Here is a 25,552-nt window from a genome sequence, read left to right on the forward strand (position 1 = left end):
CAAAGAAAATCACAGATTTTTGCAAAGGTTTTCCACAGAGGTCACTATTCAAATCATGTATCAAGATTAATGCCAACTGATTTAGTTTGACACACAATTATATCTCATTTAAGCACAAATAAAGTCACTTACAATTATCGATGGAGGTAGATGGAAGTAAATGGAGGTTGTTTACTCCACAGAGCTTGTATTTTATGATGCAGCTGACAGTGTTTTGTTTTCTTCTTGGGTGTTTTTCTGCCACAGTTTTACATATTAATTATTTGTATGTCAAATGAGAGCTTTTGATGAAATTGTCTCTTCCCTGCTCAGTACAATTTCACACAGACTCACACACATCCTCTCTCTCTCTCTGTCTCTCTCACACACACTCGTACATACACTCACAGGCTTAGCCCATGGGTTTATACACTGTGAGATGTAGTAGAACAAATGCACCATGACAGTTTCTTTTTCCCCACACTGCAAATACTGAAGGAGTTACTTAATTAAATCTCAGCTTTATAAACAGACAGCAGCAGCAGTCACACCTTGGCTGTTTGGTCTCAGATACCCATCTTTTCATATTGACTTAAGAATTATTTTTGGTAAAATGCCTCTCCACAGATTTCCCACTACATAGTGGAGCTCACATATCATACAACAAAACTTCAGTGAAACCGAGGCATTACAAGAAAGCAGTTTACATTTCCACAGGAAATACACTTTCATTGATACCAAGATACCAATTTTCATTTAACTAAATAACGCAGACTTGTCAGTTCGTTCTCATGTTTCATGGTTTTTTACCACAAATGGCCGCTTAAATAAAATACAATATAAACTTGATGAAAACATGTTTGGAATACAAGTACTGCTACTTGATAGCTTTTTGAGTTTGAACCCAAGGAGTGGCAGGTGAAAAGAAGAGGGAAAGGACAATGAAATTACTGCAATGTGTGTCTACACTCATCTGAGCAACAGGAAAATGCCTGCAATGAATAAAATGTGATTGAAAATTGCTACTAAAACCTTCAAACTTAGTTTGATTGGGCAGCCAAAGGTATACAGATGCTTACAATAAACTTGTAGAGCTTGATCTAAGTGGGCCAACAAATTATGTAGGGAATTTAAAAAATGATATGAAAATAACAACCACTATACACAGCAGTAAAACATCTATAAAGTAATGTGCATGGATTAATAGCTCCATTTGGCACAGCTCTCTTTTGCGACATAATGGAAAGCACTTTGTTTAATTATTCTCACATGTTGGATCATTTGAAAGAATACCTGCGTCGATTTATGTTTGTGGAGTCATTTGCCCTGGCAGCGTTTTCTCTCTGATAGTTCTAACAACTGTTCAAATTGCACTTCATTATAAAGACGGAATTAAAGGCTGGCTCATTACGGTGACATTAGGAGACAGTGGAGTTCTGCACATATACAGCAGTTAATAGATGTTCATTCATTGCAAATGTTCATTGTTTTACTCAAGGATGCTTTTCACAGGACAAACACAGCAATGGTCACGGTGGATTGAACTCATACTAGAGCTGAAGGACAGTTCATTAGTCACCAAGTAAGAATATTTGACATGATAACAGTTGTGCATCACGACTAGTGTATCTGAATCTGCGTGTACAAATCAATTATCCACATGAGACCCACCTGTACATATTACTGTCTATGATTTTCTCTGCCCCACACACACACTACTTGTCGGCTTTATTTCCTTTTAAATTGCGCTGAGCAGCACACGATTTCCAGCTAATTTTTTTTATTGTGTGTTATATTGATGTCTGAGTCTTTAACAATTTACTGGAATGATGAGAGAAGCTGCTTTCACTTTAGTTTTCATGGTGACAGTAATGTCACTGATGTGTGCAGCGATAGGCCCATCATCTAGCATTTTGAGGTGATTTGTGCTGATGTGGTATACAGAAAATCACTGCAGACACATCTGCAGGCGCCCTTGTCAGCGTGGCTGCTGTGGACTTACACTAGCATGCCCCCTTGTGAGTTTTGGAAAGGTGAAAAATAAAACTCATGTATCTTGCTTGTCCTCTGTAACCTTTTCTATATGTTTACAATTTTCTCCCATCCTGGATGACAGCAAATCTAATCTAGAAACCATTACTGGCTAGTATTAAATACATATTACGTTATAATATATAGTATACTAATAATACTAATCATCTGCATAACCCAATATATTTTTCTGTTTCATTAAATTAGGGGTCTACAATGTTGTTTCAGGTCATGGACCATTTAGCTGATAGAGAAACAGAGCAGGGACCCCTGCTACATATACTGCATTGAATATTTTCAAGTCTTCTCTCAGCAGCAATTGTAGCCTGACTAGTGTAAGCTTTGTTAGCTTGACCCTCTGCACTTTCACTGCTGGTTTCTGAGGTTGAGTCTAAGTCAGATTCTCATGCTTGTGAAAGTACAAAATGATCCGCTGTGCCTCACAAGAGTGTCTGTACTCTTGGAATAGTAAATAAAGCCTAATTCAAACAGGACTGGTATTACTCGGGAACGTTCAGTGATTTTTGATAATTGCCGAGGTTGTCTGTGATCTTAATTCCATGTGAATCTGCCATGTCTATAATTTAAAAAGTAAACATTACCCACCTTGTTTCACCAAAAACAGGTCCTATGATAATATTAGTCCCATGTGAATCAGCATCCAAGAGATTTGGGGTCATATTTTCTGTTTTCTGTTAGACAACTGAGCAAGTGTTTGATTAGAGCTCATAATATGTTGAACAACAGTCAACAGATGTGAGATTGGCTATAGTGATGTTTAAAATGAGTGATGATGGAGAAGGTTAGGAGCAAATATATATTTGTTCTAATAACACATGCAGAAAGTTGGCAAAACAATTCTAAACTATATTATCAGATACAGTTACTAACTTGTTAACTGTGAAGTGACCCGCTGCAGGATGACTGAGAGAATTTAATCATCAGAGATTTCTGACTTAATCCCAGGAACGTTTGTTGAGATAAAAGATGAATGACAAGTTGAATATGAAGTTGAATGTGGTCGTTTTGTTCACAGCCGTTGTCCTTCCTATTCAGCTTTCTTTGTGCAGGTGATTAATGAGAGATCCCAGTGCGCTGATACTTGACCCTGATTGGTCAAACGTGTCAAGAGAGGGAGAGCAACACTAATTGGTCAGATGTTTTGACAGAGAGAGGGAGTGATAATCTGGCCTTTTATGCAATTAATGTGGCTCCTGAAGTACAGACGCTTGGCCTCTGAAACACTGATGGTCCACAGAGCCATGACATATCCAGGGGATAATGTCAGTAAATTCTAGCAATATGCTGACTTTGCTTATCGCGTGTGAAGGGGGGAGTAATTTCTAAATCCTGTGAGGTCCCCTGTCAGTACTGGTCCCATGCGAATAGGGCTTAAATGGCCGAGGGATCTGAATCTTCAGGGGGACAACCAGTCCTATTAATGAGTCAATAAAAGTTTGCTTTAAAACAACATGTTATGGCTAAGAAAATCGTATATTAGATTGTGCATGGAATAATGGAATTATACACGATTTGTCTTGTTTTGGTATCTGTATCATAGTAAATGTCGACCACTATATACGTAGTAAATGTGGCATGTGGTGATGCTGTTTCTTTTAGCTGTCCTGTCAGGCAAAGTAAGTTTTAACTAAAGTGTAATCACAAAGTACTTGGTTGTTTTTAAATTGGATTGAAATGGCAAAACAGTTCACAGAGCACTGTCACTTCTGATTAATGTTGGAGAGGAAGAACCATTAATCCTCCGTTAAAAGTAATCCTCCCTACATGCTTTGTCAGTACAGACGGTGGGAAGCAAGGTCCTTGTTTATTTAGATGGCTCTCCTGAATGGAGCATATAGCGTATCGATTTTGTTTCAAACAGACAGTCATATCAGTGTGCATTAGGTTGCGATCATACACAGGTTTTCTGTTCTTATTTACATTTGAAAGAGATAAACTCAACAAAGACTCTGGTAGGTTAAATCCAACATTGATTTCAGTTGTAACCCATTGTGTTTACTGGGTAATGTACAGTATTTGTCACTTCATATAAGAGTCAGTATACATGTATATATACAGAACAGCTCTGCTTCCAATTTACTATTTGCCACAGAATTTGTCTAATTTACACTTAATTAAAGTTTCCTTTGAACCGTCAAGTTGAAAACAGTTTAAGCAATTTAGTAAAACCCTAATACAGCATGATCACTGCAGTACAAGTTCACTGAAAGTTAATTAATGTTGACGTTCATTTCTGTTGATTACTGGGATGAAACCGTGACAGAAGAAATGTAAAATATAAAATTCTAAAATGTTTCAAAACACTGATGAATCTGTAAGTGAAGTTGCTCTAATAAATGCTGAGAAGAATTATTGTACATGTTGGCTTTTTTCGCCGCAAGTATTTTTTGGTGTTCGGCGTTGGTTTGATTCATGTGAACTCAAATGTTGTCTGGTCCAAGTAAGAGAGGGAGGGCATGAACACTTACAGTTTTTAAGGTTCAGTTCTCAGACGCACAGGGCATTGAGCGCGTGCATATCTAGTGCTGTAGTGTTTCTTTGGTAGAGGTGTCTAGCAGCTGGTGTTATTATGTACTTGACCAGGTTAATGAGCACAGCTGAAGGGCACAACACCATCGTGCCAGCTGGGGATTCACAAACTGTTGCTGTGGTTAGCCTCTGCCTGCTTTCTGCTCATCCCGTGCCCTGTGGGGATTACAGACCGTTATCTGTGCATGTGTTACAGTTCAGCCCACTGTAATTTGCATTAATATATACTTCATATTAGCCTCTAATGCGGCAGCATCCTCTAAGGGGAGACATTTTAATGTTATGCACTCCGGGGGTGAAAGAAGTATGTTGGCACCTCTTCTGCCTGATCTTCCTCCAGTCTTTTTCCAGTTAGAGTACGCTGCTCTTTCTCCCTTTAACTGCTCTCCCTCACCACACTCCCTCGCTCCTATCTCTCTCTCTTTTTCTTTCACTTTTAACCCTTTCTGGATTCAAAGAATTTTGTTGTTTAAAGTGTGCCGTTTTTAATATTTCTCAGTAACATATGCTGACTTCTTTTTCCTCTTGCCTCCTCTTGATGCTCTTGCCACCTCTTGTCCACTTCCCTTCATACCCAGTCGTCCGCATTGTCTCATCCCATCACTACCACCAGTGTCTGGACCCTGGGGGCTTCCCTTTGCTACTACAGCTTCATCACTCCCTATTAATAGATATGTGCATATGTATATTCACCACTCGGGGTCTAACCACCAAAGACTATTCATTCTTCATTCTGTTGTGCATGTGTCAATAAACTAGATTTCGTTCACTCAGAAGTTTCTCCTGATTGAAATGAGGCTCTCTTGCTTGCACCACTCCCTCGTCATCCCTTTCTCTCTCTCTCTCTCTCTCACATACACACATACACACACAGACACACACACACACACACTTTTGTCTCTCTTCACTGTTCTTTTTTTTAATTTCTCTCCCTCACAGCACTTGTACTCTGATCTTATTTATTTATATACATCTGTCTGTCTCCCTTGCCTCCTTTTCTCATTTCTGTTTACAGTCGTCTTTGTTGTCTGCCTGTCTTTGTTTAGCGGTGAACTCACTCCCTCTGGTGCTGAAGCTGCTCTGTGTGACGCAGGCCAGTGACCCGCCTTCATCTTCCTCCTACAGTAACATGGACGGAGTGCACTTCAAGCTTCTCTACCATGGTGAGGTCAAAAGTTGCTGCTGGCAGATCACACTAAATGTAACACAAACACACAGTTCCTATACATTGTTTACATTACTCTACACTTACTTCTACAGTCAGGGCAGACACACACACAGGCGCATGCTACATTACAGACACAGTCATCTAGAAATGACACAAAGACATATCTGTCTATTAGAGCTGCAATAATTATTTGATTGATTAGTTGTCAACTATTAAATTCTTAAACAAATCATTTTGAGTCCAAAATTGTCTATTTTCAGCTTGAATGAAAATGAATATTTTCTTGTTTCTTTAGTCCTCTATGACAGTCAATTGAATATCTTTGGGTTGTGGAACAAACAAGACATTTGAGGACATTTGAGGCTTTGGGGAAAAACAATCTATGGACCTGACTAATCCATTAGTCAAGAAAAAGATCGACAGATTAATCGATAATGAAAATAATTGTTAATTGGGTCTCATGCAAGAACTATCTCAACTTTTTTGGTGGCCTCATACAAATGTGCCACATCAGATTCAGCAAATGCTTGAAACTTCAGATGTGTAAATGAACCATTTGCATGTATTTGAGCGCACATGCATGAAACTTGTAAATTTGCATAATTAATGCCCCAGTAAGACCATACAAGGTTACACTTCCTGTCCCACATGCCAGAAAGTGGCCAACTTGCATAAACCTGCATGTTAAGATATGGCCAGTACACCTAACAGTAGGTAATAATACATAACTCAATTTAAAAAGACTTTAAGTTGTATTATAATTTAAAGTGCTCTCACACAGGATAATGTTGACATATTTAGAAAATTTATTTTATTTTTCAAGATCAAAATGTCTTCAAACTAATGAAATATACAGTCATGAGTGAAAAACCTTGGTTTGTATAACAGCAGACTAATTGTACATTGCTCCTACAACAGGTCTGGAAAACTTGTGAAATGTGTTCATACTGAAGAGAAAACCCAAAATAAAATTGCTCTCTTAAATCACTTGTACAAACCACTTTAGCACAAATCTGTTTATGTGAGCGGTTCTTGTGTGAAGCCCATTGCCTGTTGTGTTACTAAGTCTATCTCACCTCATTCTGCATTCACCTGTGTTCCTTTCTAAATGGAGGCCTTGCTCATCTTTGATTTTATATCATCAACAACAAACCTACTCAGTGGAGTGCTTGCCCCTGATTTGCTGATGAAAATGCTGTTCAGACATCTACTAGACATGTCTGGCAAATTATAACTCTGTGGGCATTACGATTGGAGTCAAATTTGCTTTTCCTTTTTGCCTTGGTGTCAACACCACTCCTTCCTCTGTGACCATCCCTCTATATCACTTAGTGAAACCTCATTCTGTGTTAGTAGTTATATTTCCAGCCACTCGTCTTTGACATTTTCATTGGCAGATCAGATTAATTCAGTCTTTACCAACCAGTGAGAGACAAAATGTGACAGGTAGTAAATGGAGAAACCCATCGTGTTACATTTTATCTGCCTGTCATCGTGTCTCAGCATGTCGCTCTTGAATGAAATGTTTATCAAATGTGTTTTAGAACGCTGCAGATAAAATATTGGATAAGGGAGCCTTCAGACTTGAATGTGTATGTGTGTGTGTGTGTGTGTGTGTGTGTGTGTGTGTGTGTGTGTGTGTGTGTGTGTGTGTGTGTGCGTGTGTGTGTGTGTGTGTGTGTCAGTGAATAATATCACAGGAAGGTTGAAGCCTACCAACACAGAGAGCCTGCTACCTGCACTCAGCTACCTGTACTGCAGCCTGAGTCTGTGCCCTACACACTGCACTGACAGAGGTTAGGCACACTTTCCTCCAGTCTCTCCTTCTGTCTCTTTATCCCTGCATGTGTTTTTTTTTATTCTTTCTCAATGTTGCGTCTTTTGCTGACCTTGACAAGAATGTAGCATTGGTACACAGAGGAAACAATAAGTGTACAAGCTAACGCCCCATGTACATCTTTACTTAATGGCACACAGGCTGTGGCTCACATAAAGTTATGCTTAAAGTCTGAGAGCTTCTCACACATTTGCACAGAAGCACGACAGGCGCTCAGGGTTGGGGCTTCGCCTTGCTTGCTGTAATGCAAAGACAAAACCACACATGCACACAGTCACACAGCAATATGATCTATAGACCAAGTTCATAGATCTCACACACATAGAAAGACACACAATGAGAGCAGACAGTGTCTTTTTCTTGTTAAAGATAATAGACAAATAGGGAGAAATATTCAAGAGGAAACAAAAAATCAGTCCTGAATCTTACAAAGCCAATGGAAAATTAGAATGATCCAGAATATAGAAGAAATAAGTCCACTATAGAACTTTATAGGTGTATTATATGATGGAATCATTTTCAGTGAGCTGCCATCAACAAGAGGAATCAAGACATGTTACACTGCATCTCACATCATCATTTATTTGACATGACGTATTGGTTAGCATTGATTTTATTACAAGCTAAGTAATTAACCTACACAAGAAACAAAAACCTCAGCAGAGATCAGCACCGAGCTGGTTTGTAGTTAATAAGGTGATGCTAGTGGCCAGACAGCAGGGATACCACTGGGAAGCAGAACTAATTATGCCCATAGCATTTCTTTACAGCCACCATCTGTCTCTTCATCACTCGTGGTGAATTTACTGACGCAAGTTACTTTAGCCTCAGGCTAGATGGTGTTTCAACTGGTGGTGAGGAGGACAGGAATAGTAACACATTCCTCTATCTAATGGCAAAATTTCCTTTAAATATGTAATTATATATTTTTTCTTTTACTTAGAATTGAGCTGGTTGGCTGCCTGTGTACTGTATATAACCCCGATGTTATGCAAATTATTTCACCTTCATTTTTGCTGATGCGAAAAATCAAAAGATACATTTGCATGATGTACTTGCTCAAGGCCTCTGTGTGTGTGTATCTGTGTATGTGTTCAATTGCAATATGATTCACAATTAGTGGGGATGATCATTTTTGCATCACAATTCTGATTTTAGCTGAAAAATTATTATATTCATAAATATGTAACATTTGTTGAGGTCTGGACCAAACAAAGATGTTTTCTTACATCTGGAAAACAAGTTTTATAGACCAGGACATCTCTGTAGCACTACAGTATGCAATTATAATGTTGATTTGTCACATATTTTACCTTTATCCAAAAAAAGCAGATTCTGTGATTTGGATATTGTATTTGGTAATATTACGATTGTATTTGTGCCTGAATATGAGTTAAGTGTATCAGCGTATATTGTTCCTCACAGGTGGAACAGTGAATGTGTGTGTGTTGTGTAAGGGCAGGTTTAGGTTAAGTTTAGGTTAAGGGTTAGGATTAGGCAAGTAGTCATTAGGTAAGTCTCCAGGAAATTAATGTGAGTCAAAGAAATGTCCTCTGAAGTGACAGAACCACAACTGTGGGTGGGTGCTTGCAGCATGTCACCCTGCAGACATCCAGACCAACTGCTATTCATACACACACATGCACACACACACACACCACACACACACTGACATACACGCGCAGATTCCATTAAAGTGTGATGACATAGTGCCTTCTCCTCTCCAGCTGTCTCCATGCTGCTCTCCAATAGTGGACTGATGGACCAGCTGCAGACAGTCCTCTCCTCCTCCACCTCCACCTCCTCCTGTTCTCCATCAGCCTGTCCTCCTTCAGCCCTGCTGTGCTGCAGCCATCTACTCCTGTCCTCCCTCATTACCTTGCAGCGCATTCACTCTGCCCAGGTACACACTGCAGCTCAGCTTTGCTCTTATCACAACTTCAGGATAGAACTTAACACAGTGAAGGGCAAGACACAGAACATACATACATTCAGATGTGGGCACAGAATACAAAACACCAATTGGCTTTCATTCAATACATATCACAGTAAGGCTGTGGCATAACAGTGCACTTTCTTCTCTGCTCCTTGCTCGAACTGCAAGGATAATACATTCTTACTTGCACTGAGATATTTGGTCCTAATCTTGTTATTCTTCTGATTCTCCCCTCTCTCCTTTTGTTCTTCCTCACTCTCTCTCTCCATTATTTAAGGTCCATAAGAGCCTCAGTTGGAGTCTGGACACAACTGTGCAGCGACTCCTCATTCAGAAAAGAAACACAGACAATCTCTTGCTGGGTAACAAAACTCACAGTTTTGTGTGATGATTATTTTTGAAAGTCTTCTATCCTTGCAGACAACAGATACCAAAACTATTCATGTGCAATGCAAGCGTGTGTGTAGTCTAAGAAACCTTCAAGGGATTTTCCACGAACTTGCATATATGTGTTTGTGCCCAACTTTTCACTTTTTTCCATTTGTTGTTGTCCTCCCAGTTTTGTACATTCTCTTAATCTCCTCTCAGCTTCATCCTGTCTGTAATTTTGCGCTACTGCATTTTACAGTCCAGTGCAATTACAGACACACTAGAGTGCGTGTAAAACCAAAACACATCAAAACATATATTGGGAAAGTGTCTGGCACTCCTAATTATTGCAGCAACTGTGCGGGACAGACTAATGAAGTGCACCTCCCATTTGGTTTAAATGGACTCCTCCTGCACAGGTAAAGTGACTGGTTTTTTAGTGTTTTGTCCTCAGCGGTGGTAACCAAACTCTGGACTTACATTTCACACGCTTTCATTTCATTAAGTGGCCCACATCCCGCTGCACCACTCGGAGACAGATCATCCCTGCTGCTGCTGTGTCTCTGTCAGCTGGATAAGTGGCCTGTCAGGGTTGCTGTGATGTATCGGCTCCCTCCCCCTGCCCGCCTATCTCTCTTTCATTTTATCTCCCTCTTCAGTCTTTCAGTCACTCTGCCTCCTCTCTGTCTTTCCATCTCTCTTTTTTTTTTATTTCCCCTATGCTTCCCGTTCTACCCATCTTTTTCCATCCAACTATCTCTGCCTTCTCTCTCTGTCTCAGTGCAAGGTCTCTCCTCCCTCTTTTCTGCTGCCACTAATTGAGTCCTGCCTCCCTCAGAGAGCTCTAATCTCAGTGTACATGGCATTAAGTGCAAATCAAATGTCTGCCTGCTCTCTGTTTGGATCCCCACTGTGTTTTAGTAATCATTTTGGTTGTGCCTGTCTCTTTATCTCCATCACTACTTCAGTTCCCCCAGTCTTGCTGACCTTCCTTCAACCCTGTCTCTCACAGCCTCGCACACTCTCAACATTTGGCACTGACATCTTTAACTTTTTGCCCTCTCTTTCTGTCACATATCAATTCAAAAAAAAAATCCTTCAGTTCTTTTAAAGTCTGCCTCTCCTCTGTGCTTCTATTCTGCTGCCACCTGCTTTTGCCATCTTTTTCTATTTCAAACTTTCACTTCCCACTCCGTACGCTCACTCACTTCTTTCTGTTCTGCTGTGCACCTGTTTCTCCTGCGGCCTGACCCTCCACATTTGCTTGCTCTTCCACCTGCTCTCCTGTGTATTTAGGCTTTCCATCTCCTCCTAATTGCCTTTGCTTTCTCTCTCACTTTCTCTTTCCAGTCAGTGAACTGAGGTTGCTGCAGGCTCTACTTGATGTTGATCTGGCATCAGCAGTGGTGTGTGTGAGCAGTGGTCCCGGCCTGGTGGGGCCCAGACCCCTGAGGGTCGAAGATGGCGCTTTATACCCGCTTGGCTTCAGAGGGACCCAGTGCCTCTCAGCTGCTCTCAGTGGCCTTCTTTTGCAGGTTGTAGTGCATTGGATAGGGATTGATATATGTGTCTCGGTGCTGATGTGTGTGTCTGTGTATGTGAGTGTGTGTCACGGTGTACACAAGTATATGCAGGTATGAAACGGAAAGTGATAAGATTTAGGACAACTTGAATTGTTGGAGACAGGGGAGAGATGTTCCTGGTTGAGGTAAAGGGGACAGATTGTGCTTTTTCTTATTTAGACTGATACAATATTGGATGTCCATGTTAAACATAGACAAAGTTACAAAACTTGAGGTTTTTGCTCCCAGAAAGACAATAGCTGTTTTTTTTTAAAAACAATAATGGCGGATGCATTACTTTGCAGTTGTTACAGCCACCACAAATGATCAAAAGTGATGACTACACTTCAAAAAAAGGCAATTATATACACATAAAACCTTTTATTTGTACTTTAATTACGGACGAGCCCCCATTCACTAGGGTTGTTCCAGTCTGTATGGACCTCTGACACTGCCTAAAATGCTGGTATTAGTATTGGTATTGGCAAGCCCATGTGTCTATGGACCAATCCAAAACCATATAATTTATTAATCCCAAAATGAGACCCTGCTGCTTCCCAGCACCGTCCCCTAGAGCACGCTGTTGTTTTTCCCAGGATGGTGAAATCATGGCATTCCTTTTCTGTATGGATTTTTTCATGTTTTCCAAAGGGTTTAAAGGCTAATAGAAGTTAAAAGTTTAAGTTTACAGCAACAGAGACATTAACACCAACAGTCCCCATGCTAGAAGCCTCTGGTGCAGGAGCTTTTATTCACTTCACTCAGGCCAGGCGCACTGCAGTCAGAGATGGACAGAGTGAGAGAGGACAGGAGAGGAAAAGGGACAACAGAAGAAGGAATATGTACAGCTGTAACAGCAGCTACAGTCAGCTCTACTGAATAACTCTTAACACTCAATAAGGACATTTCAAATCAAACCGTGATAGAGATCAGTTGCTGTTACCTGCATATACAGACTTTGACAGAGTCAATTTGACATCTGACATTCAATTTTCTAGTTTCCCGGTCTCTTTAAATTAACATTTTAGTACAGCTGTCTAAAATTCAATTCAGTAAAGAACTTTAAGGGGTTTACTGTCATAAATATTTAGTGATTTATTGGGAAACCTTGCAAATTTCAGACCAGTTATATTAAGGGAATATTATTCCTACCAAACACAAAATAAAAATATGAACCTTAAAATTAACTAAATATGTTCTCTTTAAAGGTAGGGTGCGGTATTCTGGAGAAAGATTTTCTATATTTGAACTCAACAACCAAACAAATCCCCCCTCAGTGCTCCATTAAAAGATGTGCCGTCCTTGTCACTCCCTCTTTCCTTCACCTTGTCTTGTGCACAGGCACAAACCCGACCTGTCACTGATCAGCTGGAATAGTGTTGTGTGGCTCAGCCCTGGACAGTTTTTCCATTCGGATTTACAGAGCCAGGGTTGCATAGAAACATCTTTTTTTTCAATGCACACACAGTACGGGGAGCTAGAGGACTGTGAGGAGATTTGATAAAGAAGTGTTTTCAGATTAGAATAGCACACACCATCTTTAAGCTAATCGTTATACAGTCAAATGGAAAATACTGGTACAGATATCTTGTGTCTTGTTCCTGTTAAAAGCACAATATGAACTTAAATTCAAGAGATTCGTTTGAGTTCACTCCAGGGGCCATTGCAACATTTAATTTCTTGTTTGTGGAAGGCAGAATTAGCAGAGAAAACCTACAGTTAAATTCTGTGTTGTAATGAAAGGCGGATTGCTGCTAAATGTGTTGTTTGCATGCCACATTTGTTTAAATTCTATACAATCTTTCAGTCATTCATATCAGAAACATTTCATAGTAAATCAGTTTTTTAGTTGATGAACAGAGGTACATAATGTAAAGAAAAATGTGTATATATTCTAGTGAGGTGCTGGAATTATAGACACAGTAAACATTAGAGAAAGGAGAAGAGAGCTGCACACTCATCAGTCTTTTTATTCTTTAAGCTTCTGATTCTGTAAGCACACACTGACTTATTTGTGATCTTAACAAATGCAGAATGAATAAGAATATGTGCAGAAATGTAAACAAAAATATTAATTGTGCACATCTATCGTCAAACATAGATACATAAACGTGCTCACACAATAGTGTAATGCAGATATGATGATGCCTTCACCCTCTCTTGCTTTATTTTCACTCCACCCTTTATTTCTGCTGCAGAGATAACATGAAGGTAATCTTTAAAATCTTAACAGCATGACATTGAACCTGCCTTTCACAAACAAGTTTGTGTAGAAAATGAGATTTCAATTGATTTAGCAGATGGCATAATGGAACAGCACACATATCCAGAGCAATCTCAGGTGTCTCCACAATGTTATTACATGTAGCTGGCGTATTGACTTTGGTTGCATGTGACAAAAGAGGCAGACCGGTGTCCCATCAGCATCCATTTAAAAATAAATAGATAAAGTGCTACTTCTCCTGGGTGGCAGCCAGCACAGAGCAAGATGCACCATCCAGTGCACCAAATAAGGCAGCAGATAGAGCCCCGATCAAAGAGATTATAAAGAATCGAATCTATAAACGTCTGCTGCGCACTGAACTACTACATGTGTTGATACTTACACAGGCCTTTGATTTTACAGTTGTTTCAACGTGGTAATTCTTTATGATCAAAGCAGTGCTGCAGCATCACACTACACCGGCACTACAGTATATAAATATGAAGCAATAAAATGCTCGATCACACAGTCAGGTATATTGGCAGCTAGCTTTATTGCCATCTGTTAATGGCCAATCTGAACAGTCACACAATAAAGAGAGAATTTTTTCTGTACGGCTGAGGCTGAGATACTGTGAATCAATGAATTACAAGGCTTGCAGGACCTATGAGCAGCTGCTCTGTGAGTGGTGTTTGTGCATGTTGACTGTATCCATCAAATGGCAGTAAGATGCATCTTGAATGTAGCTCACATCAAAGACTGATTGTCCTTTAAATAGACTTGAGTTCAGATTATTTTTAAGACTGACATGCACACACAGTATAATACACGCATACACATATTGAGAAAATTATGATACAAGACAAGCTGATGAAAAAATGAAACACAGAACTCATTTCAAGAGCCTAAAGGATGCCAAAAGGTTCATACTGAAACAAAAATATTGACACTGATGCTGAAGCAGTGAGAGTGCAAGCAGTGCAGACAAATATAAAATTTGCTTGCACATGTTGTAAAAGAGCCACATACATTTTTGACCATCGAATTTGTCTTTAGATATCTGCATTTTCTCTTCAAGGTGAAATGTTCCTACTTACACCGAAAACTGTGTGTTCTTTTAGAGCAGCGTTTTATTCCACTGGTGCTGCTCATCTTGGCTCTTGACAAGGATAAGCTACTTGAAAACAGTTTGAAATGGATGCTATAATTTTCCACCACTATTCACATCAGTATAAAATGTTGATTGCAGATACTTCAACCTGTTTCATACTGTATGTGCAGTTTATCTCTTGGCCCCCCATCTATGTATGAAAATGTGCATGACTGAAATGTTGCTGAATAGGGATGATAATTATTAAGAAATGATTGAGCAGTTATTAAGAATTCGATCAAGAAAAATTTAATAAATCTACCATCAAACAAAGATCTGAAACATAACATTATTTTTATGAGCGCGCTTCACATGTTATTCATATTACTGTGTTTAATACGTAGGTCTTTATGTCCTTAAATGTTTCATAGGTTTGTGATGGAGACCAAGAAAAAGGGAAAGTGCACACAATCTGCATGTGTGAATAGTGAAAATCAGTACCAGTGCCTGAAATGTTACCCCAGTAATATGTTGGGAATCATGTGTAGAGGTCATCCAGATGCCTCTGAGTTATAGTTAACTGATTTGTTTTGCCACAGTGTCACAGTGTCAGGTAATTAAAACTTTACAACCAAGAAGGACACAAATGTGCTGCAAACAAAAAACATAAATAGATGTCCTTCACTATGCTGGCGCCCTTGCCCGCGGTGATAGGTAATCAAAATGATGTTTGATCATGAGGAAAGCTGTCAAAGTTGTAGAGAGAGGCTGCATTGAAGCCTGTGATGTATTTGCATGGGTTAATAAAATAACCTGGGAAAAAGCACCAGCTAATGAAGTGTAATACCACTGGGTTCATTTTGATGTTCATTTGCATGCAAAATGCAGCTCCTCCACTACACTGGCCATTAATACTCCATTTGGTTTATAATAATGATGTGATAAATTAGAAACATCACAGATACCCGCTTTAAAGTTAATTAGTAATGCTTCAATCATGAGAAGCAAACAAAAACATGAACATATTTGCAAAAGAGATGTCTATATTTTTGAGTTTGACAATCTAAAAATAATATGGATGAAATGTACAAACTGAGGGATAATTGGATATCGCTGTATGTCTTTTTTATCCAGTGCCTATGCAGCAGCATGCCAGCCTTTAGTTCCACACCAGTGGCATTGCTTCTCTGTGTAAAAGACTACTATGCTGAACTGAGCTCCAGCTCTATGGTTCAGTGCTCTGTAGTCTGCTGTTCAGCAGCTGATATGAGTAACACTTTCTCACTCCCCTCCTCTCTGCTATGTGTTGCTGTCTTCTCCCCTTGATGCTCCAGCTTGGTGGCAGTAGGAAACACTGCAGCTCCAGAGTTCCTCCCCTCTCCTGTCCTTGCTCCCCTCTCTTTGCTTCCTCGCACACTCCTTGACTCTCCTCTTTCCTCTTTCTCCTCTCTTTCCGTCCCCTCAGTGTTGTTTGGTCTCATTTTAACTTCTCCTTTCATCTCTGTCTCCTCATCTGCCCTCTTCTCATCTGTCCTCTCTCTTACCCCTAACCCACTTCACCTCCCTCACACTCTCATCCCCTCCCACTCATCCTCTTGACTCCTTTCTTCTCCTATCGCCTCCTCTCTGCCTCAGGATTAGGGTGTATCTCTCCACTGTCGTCTATATACCCGCCTGGCCTACTTCAGTATTTTTGGACACTACATCGTGCTCACTGCCAGCACCGCCTCTGTGGGAGAGACATGCATTATTAAAACCTCACTCCGTCCCTCTCTCCGGTGTTCCCTTGTTCTCCCTTTTGTTTCTGGCTGCATCTCTGTCCACTGCTGAGCATGTTCTCTCTCTCTCTCTCTGTGTGTCTCTCATTCCTTTGCATCTGTTGTATTGTGTGTGTCCATAGCTGCCAAAGTCAGAGCAAATAGGCAGACATTTCAGTGTCTCTCTTGACTTGCAGTGACATTTTAGAGCTAGAAGGTGTTCTTTTCTTCTTCAGTTTTTATCATATACCAGCTTCTCTCTCATCTTTCACCCCACCATCTCTCTTTCTCCACAGAAGCATGAGCTGATGCTGAGGGCCTCAGTCAACTGTCTGAGCTCCCTGCTGGGCTTCCTTCAGAGGAAGAGTCCCACTACAGGTATCAGGAATATATATATATACATTTCACTAAATGTTTATATGTTTTATCTGAAATTTGTATGTTATATATATGACAGTCGATCAGATATGAGATCCTTAGTAAATTTGCGTAATTTATATAATTCAATAAGTTAGGACAGAAAATCCACAGAATAGAATACGATATTCTCAGTAGATATGTCTAATATCAAACTTTTATGGGGTGGGCAACCATTACTGGAACTGAAATCCTACAAATATTATATAAAACCTTACAAGACTTATGTAGGATGTCAAATACATGAGTCATACTCACACAAACCCCAATTCCAAAAAATGGAAATAAATGCAATGACTTGCAAATATCGTTTGACTTAATACAGTACAAAGACCACATATTTAATGTTAAAACTGAGACAGAGGCAACAAATGACTGGGAACGTTTTAAAAAAACTGTTTGGAACATCAGTGCCCATCAAGGGACTGGAGTTGGAAATGAGCTTCGGCTACAGACACATGTACGGTACATTGGACACTGCTCATGCAAATGTCAAAGTTTTCTGTATTCATCCCTTACATCCCTCACTTTGGAAAAATGTTGTCAGTAAACACAGCTTGTTGCATCTGGGATGCAGCATCCAGATGTTATTTTCAGAGATGTGACTGTTTATTTCAGTAAGACAATGCCGAGACATATTCTGCATGTGTTACAAGAGTGTGTCTTCATAATAAGAAAGTTCAGGTACCAGACTGGCCTGCCTGCAGTCCAGATGTGTCTCCCATTGGAAATGTGTGGTGCATTATGAGGTATAAAATACAGCAACAGAGACCCAGGACTGTTGAGCACCTGAAGTTGTATATCCAACAAGAAGGATAAAAATTTCTATTTTCAGAACTTCAGCAATCAGTGTCCTCGGTTCCCAAACACTTACTGAGTGTTGTTAAAAGAAAAAGTGATGTATCAAAGAGGTAAACATGTTCCTGTCCCAACTTTTTTTGAATTGGGGTTGTATAAAAAAAAAACAAATGTCTTTATAGCTGAGGAACCACGACAGCCAGGGTTTTATTTCCAGCACATGAACCTTTGCTGCATTTCATCCCGTCTCTGTCAGCCCTGCCTCTCTCTCCAGCCATCACTATCACCATAATGAAGCAGAAATGCCACACCCATAAATAAAAGAAAAACTACATTGTATGGACCACATAAGGAAAACATAATAAAAAGAAACAACATACATAATGTTTACTTGATTTATGCTCAATTGTAGTACTTATGTCATATGAGAAAATTCGAAAAGTGGCCATTAATGAGTGAATCATAATATGAGGCATATAAGTCTTAGAAGACATGCAGTACATATGAAACATAAATGTTTGCTGTTGGAGACTATGGGGAGATATTATCATCAACACTGTAGCATGTGTGTTTGTTTTGTTTTTTCCATGCCTGCTATATGTCTTGATGTTTTGGCTTTTGGTGAGTTGTCAGACATGAACCATTTTCAGTAACTGCACTAGGAGGAGTAGAGCAAAATTAAACAGAACTGATCTGAGTTAGACATCCTGTCTTGTCTTTTTTTTTTCTCCCCCCGGGTTTGTTTTCTGCGGGTGTGTGTGTATGTTAGCTAAGTGCGTGGTGTGTCAGCCATGGAGTCGGTTCCTTCTTCACTGGCTGCTCAGCTCAGGAGAGAGTTGCCTCCTGCACCCTGCCGTTCTCAGAGTCATCACATTTGTGAGAGGTTTTACACACACACACACACACACACACACACACACACACACACACACACACACACACACACACACACAGATCAAATCAAGTATAATTTCTTGGGCATGGTTCTGAACAGTAATAAATATTTGATATTAAAAGTATCAGACATGGAGGTAATAAAAACCTAAAAGTGGTAGAAGTATTTGGATCACATGAATAATGAAAGTTAATAGAGTTCAGTGTTATGCAGGCTGATACAGTACAGTATGGAAATTAAAGCAACGTCATTCATTACTATATGTTGTGTTAAGCACTGAGACTCGAAACACTTCCTTTTCATGTATTATTTAGTGACACAAGGGGAGGAGCTCCTGCTCAGCACCCATTGAGTTACGTGTCACGCCCAAAATTTCAGACACATACATTTCAGTATTTCTGTTTAAAATTGTAATTATTCTAATAACTATGTCTGATCGCTTTGAAAAGCTCGTGGTAAATACTGTCCAGCATCAACCAAAGTCAGCAACAGTCTCCCAGACACAGGCACAGCAGCAACATGGGTTTGTTTTGTGCCAGTGAATGATGTCATTTAAAATCTTTGAGTTTTCAATATAAAACTTGGTGAAATAATTTCAGTTTGTGTATCAGTACTTACATTAAGTAACATTTTCATCACATTTTATGATACCACGATAACACTGCTAACTGTCATAATTATGGTCGTTATCATCTTGATATGAAGTCTTCATTCCATTTCATCTTTACTCTGCACCTTTTCCATGTTTTCTAATGTTAATGAAGTTGTAGCAGACTTAATTGACTTCCACATTCATCACAAAATCAATTAATTTCAGAGGAATCATGTGTTTATTGTCTGTCTCTAATTTCTACCTCCCTCTTCTACTTTTTTTTCCCCTCACGCTCCTCACTCTAATTCTCCTGTGTTTCTTAATGACTGCACCTGCACATGGTTGTGTGTGACTGTATGTGTACGTCTGTCTGTGTTTCTGTGTATCTGTGTTTGTGTCCTCTGCAGTTCCTGCAGCACAGCAGTACGGCAGCGCTGTGGGAGCCTCACGTGCTTCAGGTGATGGAGGCAGTGGAGAGGAAGGGACTGAAGGAGCTCGACAAGGAAGCAGCACAGGCCCTCGGGCTGCTCCTCACACAGGTAGACCCACTCATGGTGTGCACACACATACACACACACAGTTAAAGTAATGGTCATACACATTGAGAACATTGTGTAGATATAAAATGCTGCATATCTATATGTCTATATCTACATTCTTTGAGTGAATTAGGGAAAAAGAATCAAGTTCACAAAGTTCAGTATCAGTCAGGTTCACATAGTGTTTATATAAGTTTGAAAGTTTTATTTACTTGCTGTGAAGAAACAGCACAGGCAGCAAAATACAAAGACAGCAGGGGAAACGTGATTTGGGAAGAACGAGTTTGTTGATGCAACTAAAATACCAGCATTTTGCACAGCAGTACCGCAGTAGCAAAATGGTAATTTGCAACTGTAGACTCAGTGTGTGGGACTTTATCATACTTTGCATAAATGGTTGACTGAGGTTTCGAGTTTAACGTTGCAGTTTCAATCAGCTAAATGTAAGGTCAGAGGTTACCGGTTTGAGAGCTGGTGCAGCTGAGAAGTCCTGGCCTGTTCTTTGCCTGTCATGGGACTTTTATCTGTCATCTGGAGCTGATGCCTCCACCTCCACAAACACATACATGATGGTCTTACTTGTTCGGCAGACGCCTGGGACAGATCTCCACAACCCTCTTCTACTCTTGTAACTGTGTCATTAATGGCCAGGCACATTAATCAAAACAAAGCGAAGACTTACTGCTATCTCGCAGGGATTGTCATCGGCTCTAACTCAGCAACCCCAGCTGTTAGTTGTAAACACCCTTCAGTGTCAGTGGTCATCATTGTTCATGTCAGCACTAATGATCTGAATATGTTCACAGAAACTGTGAATTTAAAATGCTCATTTACACTCCTGTTGACACAGGCACACATTTCAGTTGTGTCTGGACCAATTACTGCACTCTGTTTTGGGTACATAAACCACCGTTGCATCTGTCAGTTACATGGCAGGCAGAAAGGATACAGCCGCCATTTACAGGTGGAGAAATACTTGCATGAGAAAACCTCAACTTTCAGTTTGGACTCTGGGATCTGTGATCATTAATTAATAGTTTTCATTTGAGATACAAAACTGAATAAATAACAACTCATAGAAACTCCTCATTCGGAAGTTTAAGGCGATGAGACACACAGGGGACGCAAGTGGTTGGTTTGCATTTAGGCATTCAAGGAATAAATGCTGAACTGCAGTCAGAGCTGCCAAGTCAGGATACTGTTTGAACTCATTGTTTAAATTCTGGAAACCAGTCAAAATCTACACGAATAAAGTCACCACCTCTTTCCCTGTTTAGTATTGAAGCTCATGGCTGTAAAGCTTTAAGTCAGAGCGATATCTGCTCTGCTCTCAGTAGACATTTTGTTGCTGCTGGCCATTTGTTTGAAGATGATTGCACACAGTCTTCTGCAAATACAAATTATGTGCATCCAGTCTCTGAGCTCTATTCAGCCTTTCACTGCTGATATTGGATTTGAACCCCACTAGCCAGAGATTTAAAAAAGTAGCTTTCAGCCTCTACTGGTTGGCAAATGATGAATAAAACTATTTTCAGTTTCTGTGCATATCCATCATGGATTGACTTTGATCCTTATGATGTAAAGAACAGATTCTCACAAAATGGCACTGAAATTAGGGTCCTTGTTCCTGGGCATCACCTCCCCAACAGTGGACACAAGCATACCAAAAGTTACAAGTTACAAGTGTACATATATATCATTGTGTGGTGGTGATACTTGGGCTCATGTTTCCACTGACATGAAAATAGAGCCTTCGAACCCTTCTCAGTAGTGTACTCAGAGATGAGTATTGTGAAGTTCATTTGAATCGCACAAAAACAATTTGGCAAAAATACCTGAGGCATTACACTTCACAAGCATATAATCATTTTTACTTTTCACCTTCAACAGTGCAATATTGTCATACTGTTAAAACAGAAATATTAAATTTTAGAAATGTGCAAAGAGAAAAGATGTTGGTGAGAGATGTAAGAAATGTAAATTAATAATTTTGCCTCACAAATCGTGAAGCTGAATCGAGCAGAATAACTGATAAAAACAACTGATTTCAGCTCTGCTTAGTTGATCACAGCAATTATGTGGCACAAGCTTGTTATACTGTCAGTATCACCAGATCATACGGTCTGTCCCCATAAAACATGTTGTTGTATGAACTGGTTTCAAATGCGTGAACATTTAGTTTGGAATCGACAAATCATGTTGAACGTGATGAACTACGTCCTTGGCGTTACCCTTGTTAGCTTTGCAGCAAAATGCATGAAGCCCATCTTGGTTTGCTTCAAGACGTTATACAACACAGAAGGAAGAGCAGCCACATCAGATTGCTTAGCTCGAATTTGGCATCATATACAGGACCAGAGACACACTCAGTATTCTGAAAGTAGCTCAGAATCAGAGCAGTGACAGAATGATGGCACAGTCTGCAGCTCCCAGTGCAGTGTGTGCCAGGGAATCATGAACTGTGAATGTGTGTGTGTGTGTGTGTGTGTGTGTGTGTGTGTGTGCACGCACGCAGGCATGCATAAGTGCATAATGTATGTGTATATATGTGTGTTTCTACATCGAGGCAGTTTAGAGGATATTTCAATGTGACAGACACACTCTTAACTGTCTCGAGACAGTATGAGTTTTCTCCCCTGTCATCTCCTCTGCTCCAATCTGTCACACACACTCACACTCACACTGATCTTCACAATGTTCATAGGTTACATTGATCTGCCTGTGGACTGAAGTGTAATGTGAGTGTGTGAGAAAGTTCTCTTTGCACATTTGTTAGTGATCTGGTATCATATCACTGTCGTGCTTTCTTCCCTTGATTCCTGACATAACTGGCAACTGAGTGTGTGTTTAGATGTATTTATGACAGTCTGTGAGTACAGATGCATGTTGTGTTTTTGCAGCCTCAGCCCATTCACTCAGACTGCATTTGCCTGTCCTCTTGTCTCTAACTGGATGTGTACGTGCGTATGATCCAGTGGTGTTGGGGGTTAGCAGGGGTGAAGCTGCAGCGTGCTCTGCATACTTAGTTCGCTTGTCAGATCAGAGCTCGTCTTAGGAGAGAGTCCCTTGTCATAACTTCTAATGCTTGCAGACTTTTTATAACTTCCCCCTAGACTCTGTAACCCATCCCTCTTTTTACTTTCTTGCGTATGCCTTTCACTTGCCAGCCTGTTCTGCCTCTCCTCCTAATTCTTGGCTTCCTGTCTCCTTTTCTTCTGCTCTCTAAATTGTTCTCACCCTGCTAACTCCACTTCATTCACCTCTGTTTCCCCTTTTGCTCTTTCAATTACTGAACACTTTTGGAACGTGTGTTTTTTTTATCCTGCCCTTTCCCTCACCCGCCAGTTTCTCAAAACACCATCCTCCAGAGTCACTTGATGGGAACTGTTGCCAAATAAAAACAGCATTAACTTGAAGTGCAACGTTCACTTGTTGTGTATAAAGATCCAGTAGTGCAGCGTCTCTCTGGAAACTTTGAATTACAGACTTTTTTTGTTGCTACCAACCACAAATAATCAGCTTTTTAACTTATTTGTTAGTGCAGCCTCATTGCTCTTGTCAGTGTAGTGTGCTGAGCGCTCTTGACTGATCTTCACAGCCCTGAAGTATTGCAGTAGGCATTATCCATTCTGTCTGAACCTGCTGTCTTCACCATCTATTCTAATCCCTACCTGTGCACTCGCTCGGGTAATCCACACCTGTCCAGACAAAAAGGTACAAGAAGTCTTTCATCCTTGCAGCCCTCAGCTTAGTTACCTACTGCAGTTGTGCTGAGAATGATGATTATGGTGCTCATTAAGAAGATGATAATTTAGTGACAATATAAGGGACCTTTGTGCTTTTATAAAAATACTGATGCTCCTGCAGCTCATGGCACTATCAGTGTTAATATGGTTGCTGTTTTTAAAAGGTTAGACAATGATGCTGTTGTCCTTTTCAGCTTTACTGAAGCAAAAGACCTCAGTCTATTTTCAGACCTCATTTATTATCGTCTGCTTGTTTGTATGTAAAGCAGACTGAGCCGCCACTCACAGCTCAGCTCCGCAGACAAGTTGTGAAGATAGAAGTGAGTGATGTGATTAAGTAAGTCTGGACTCGCTCACGTACTCTGAAGTGACCTTTAGTTAGTCTCTGAACCTCTGACTCCTGCAGGGGAGGTGATCAGTGGCAGCTCTGTGTTGGTGCTTGGCCGTTCCTCATGAACAAACTTGAGCAGAGATCTTTGTTTTCTAAATCCACGTCTCTGTTGGGACCACTCATAGCCGCTGGAAATACACTGTGACCTTTTAACTTTTGTAAAAGTTTTCTCTTGATTGTGAATATTTTCTACAAGATTTTCATTTTGTTGTTGCTGTTATGGCAAGTGCTTACTGTTTTTTTTTTTTTGTTTTTTTTTCTGTTTTTATTGCCTAAAGTTTACTGTTAAATCTACTGTATAGCTCTAGTTACTGCCTCACAGCCTTTGTACACATTTTTATCTCCTGCACGTGTCTGTGATAGCTGACATAGATAGTTTTGTTTTGGGGGTAAAAGAGGTTCTTGTCATGCTGACTTATTTAGCACTCTGTAAATCCCAGGTGCCTGTGTGTGCGCGTGTGCGTGCGTGTGTGTGTGTGTGTGTGTTTCCCTTGGCTCCCTCCTGTATGATGCAACTATAAACTTACATTCGTTACATTGTTTACATTGTTAAAAATATATGTTCTGTCATTTTCAGAAAATATTGTCAGCCATAGGAGAACAACAACCTAAAGCATTGTTTTTTTATTTTAACATGGACCCTTTTTACCTATGTTTTTTCTATCAATGTGACTAATGGGGACAACATTTTTTAATCCAGTATTGAGCAAAACCGCTGCAGCAGCCAGCAGAATGAGCTAAACATAATCCTAATAACTGCACACTGTCAAAGTAAGTCCACTAAAAATGGTTGTATTGGACATGGGCAGGCTCAAATTGTTATTGTAAGAGTCTAACAAAACACCCCCACAGAGACAGACCTTTTTTAAACAGCAAGCTATGTTTTATGTGACAAACAGCTGTTTTATTGCTCCTGCCAAACCCACCCGACTCATTTTGCAGAAAGGGTAATCTGGGTGCCTTAAATAGCTCAGTTGGTGGAGCATTTGCCCCATCTACTGAGGCTGCGACTTCTGCGTTGGCTGTGGGTTTGAATTCGACCTTGCTGCCTGTCATCTCACCACTCTCTGTCCGCCTTTCCTGTTCTATCAAGCGAAGGAACAAAAAGCTATCATCATCATCGTCATTCAAACTCAACAGAAACAAAATAAAACTCATCAACTTCATCAACATCTTGACCCTTTAATTACCATTTTAGATGTGAAAATATCTGGAGAGAAGAGAGAGGGAGGTCGGACATCAGAAAATACAGCCAAAATATTATCCAATTTTTCTGAGTGAATTAAAACATTTTTTCAACCAAACTAGAGTTGGTGATTTTTGGAGCAGTACAATGACAAGCCAAGACGCTTTTGGTGAGGGTTTTTGGCAAGAGAATTAAAGCAGCTGTTACTTGTTAAACACAACTTATCTTACTCTTTTAAAAAGGTGTATCTCTGTAGTTATTCTTTCCATCATGTTATCAGACACTTATAATAACTACCTGAGCCTGTCAGTGGCAAAAATAGGCACTTTGAGTGCATGTATGCTGTTGGTGTGCAGTTGCCCATAAGGATTATGCTCATGCTTACGATTAGCTCAGTTTCACTCCTGCTGGCTGCAGCGTTCTCGCTCAATAATGGACTGATTTCAAAATCTGTTGTCCCCATTAATCACTCAGACACAGAAACGTGGGAAAAAAGGCTCTAGGCT

The 25,552-nt window shown here is 40.1% G+C and overlaps 1 protein-coding gene across 1 annotated transcript in view; it reads left to right on the forward strand.

Annotated features, from left to right (window-relative positions):
- mei1 (meiotic double-stranded break formation protein 1) overlaps window positions 1-25,552 on the forward strand; it is a 68,366-nt gene that overhangs the window by 38,609 nt on the left and 4,205 nt on the right. The window contains 8 exon segments of the mRNA XM_084744194.1: window positions 5,607-5,723; window positions 7,414-7,524; window positions 9,293-9,468; window positions 9,779-9,863; window positions 11,221-11,405; window positions 16,779-16,860; window positions 18,467-18,573; window positions 19,592-19,723. Coding sequence (XP_084600320.1) covers window positions 5,607-5,723; window positions 7,414-7,524; window positions 9,293-9,468; window positions 9,779-9,863; window positions 11,221-11,405; window positions 16,779-16,860; window positions 18,467-18,573; window positions 19,592-19,723 — 995 coding nt within the window.

This window comes from Lutjanus erythropterus, chromosome 19 (genome assembly GCF_056507025.1).
Source record: "Lutjanus erythropterus isolate fLutEry1 chromosome 19, fLutEry1.hap2, whole genome shotgun sequence".
In the NCBI taxonomy this organism is placed as follows: domain Eukaryota; kingdom Metazoa; phylum Chordata; class Actinopteri; order Lutjaniformes; family Lutjanidae; genus Lutjanus; species Lutjanus erythropterus.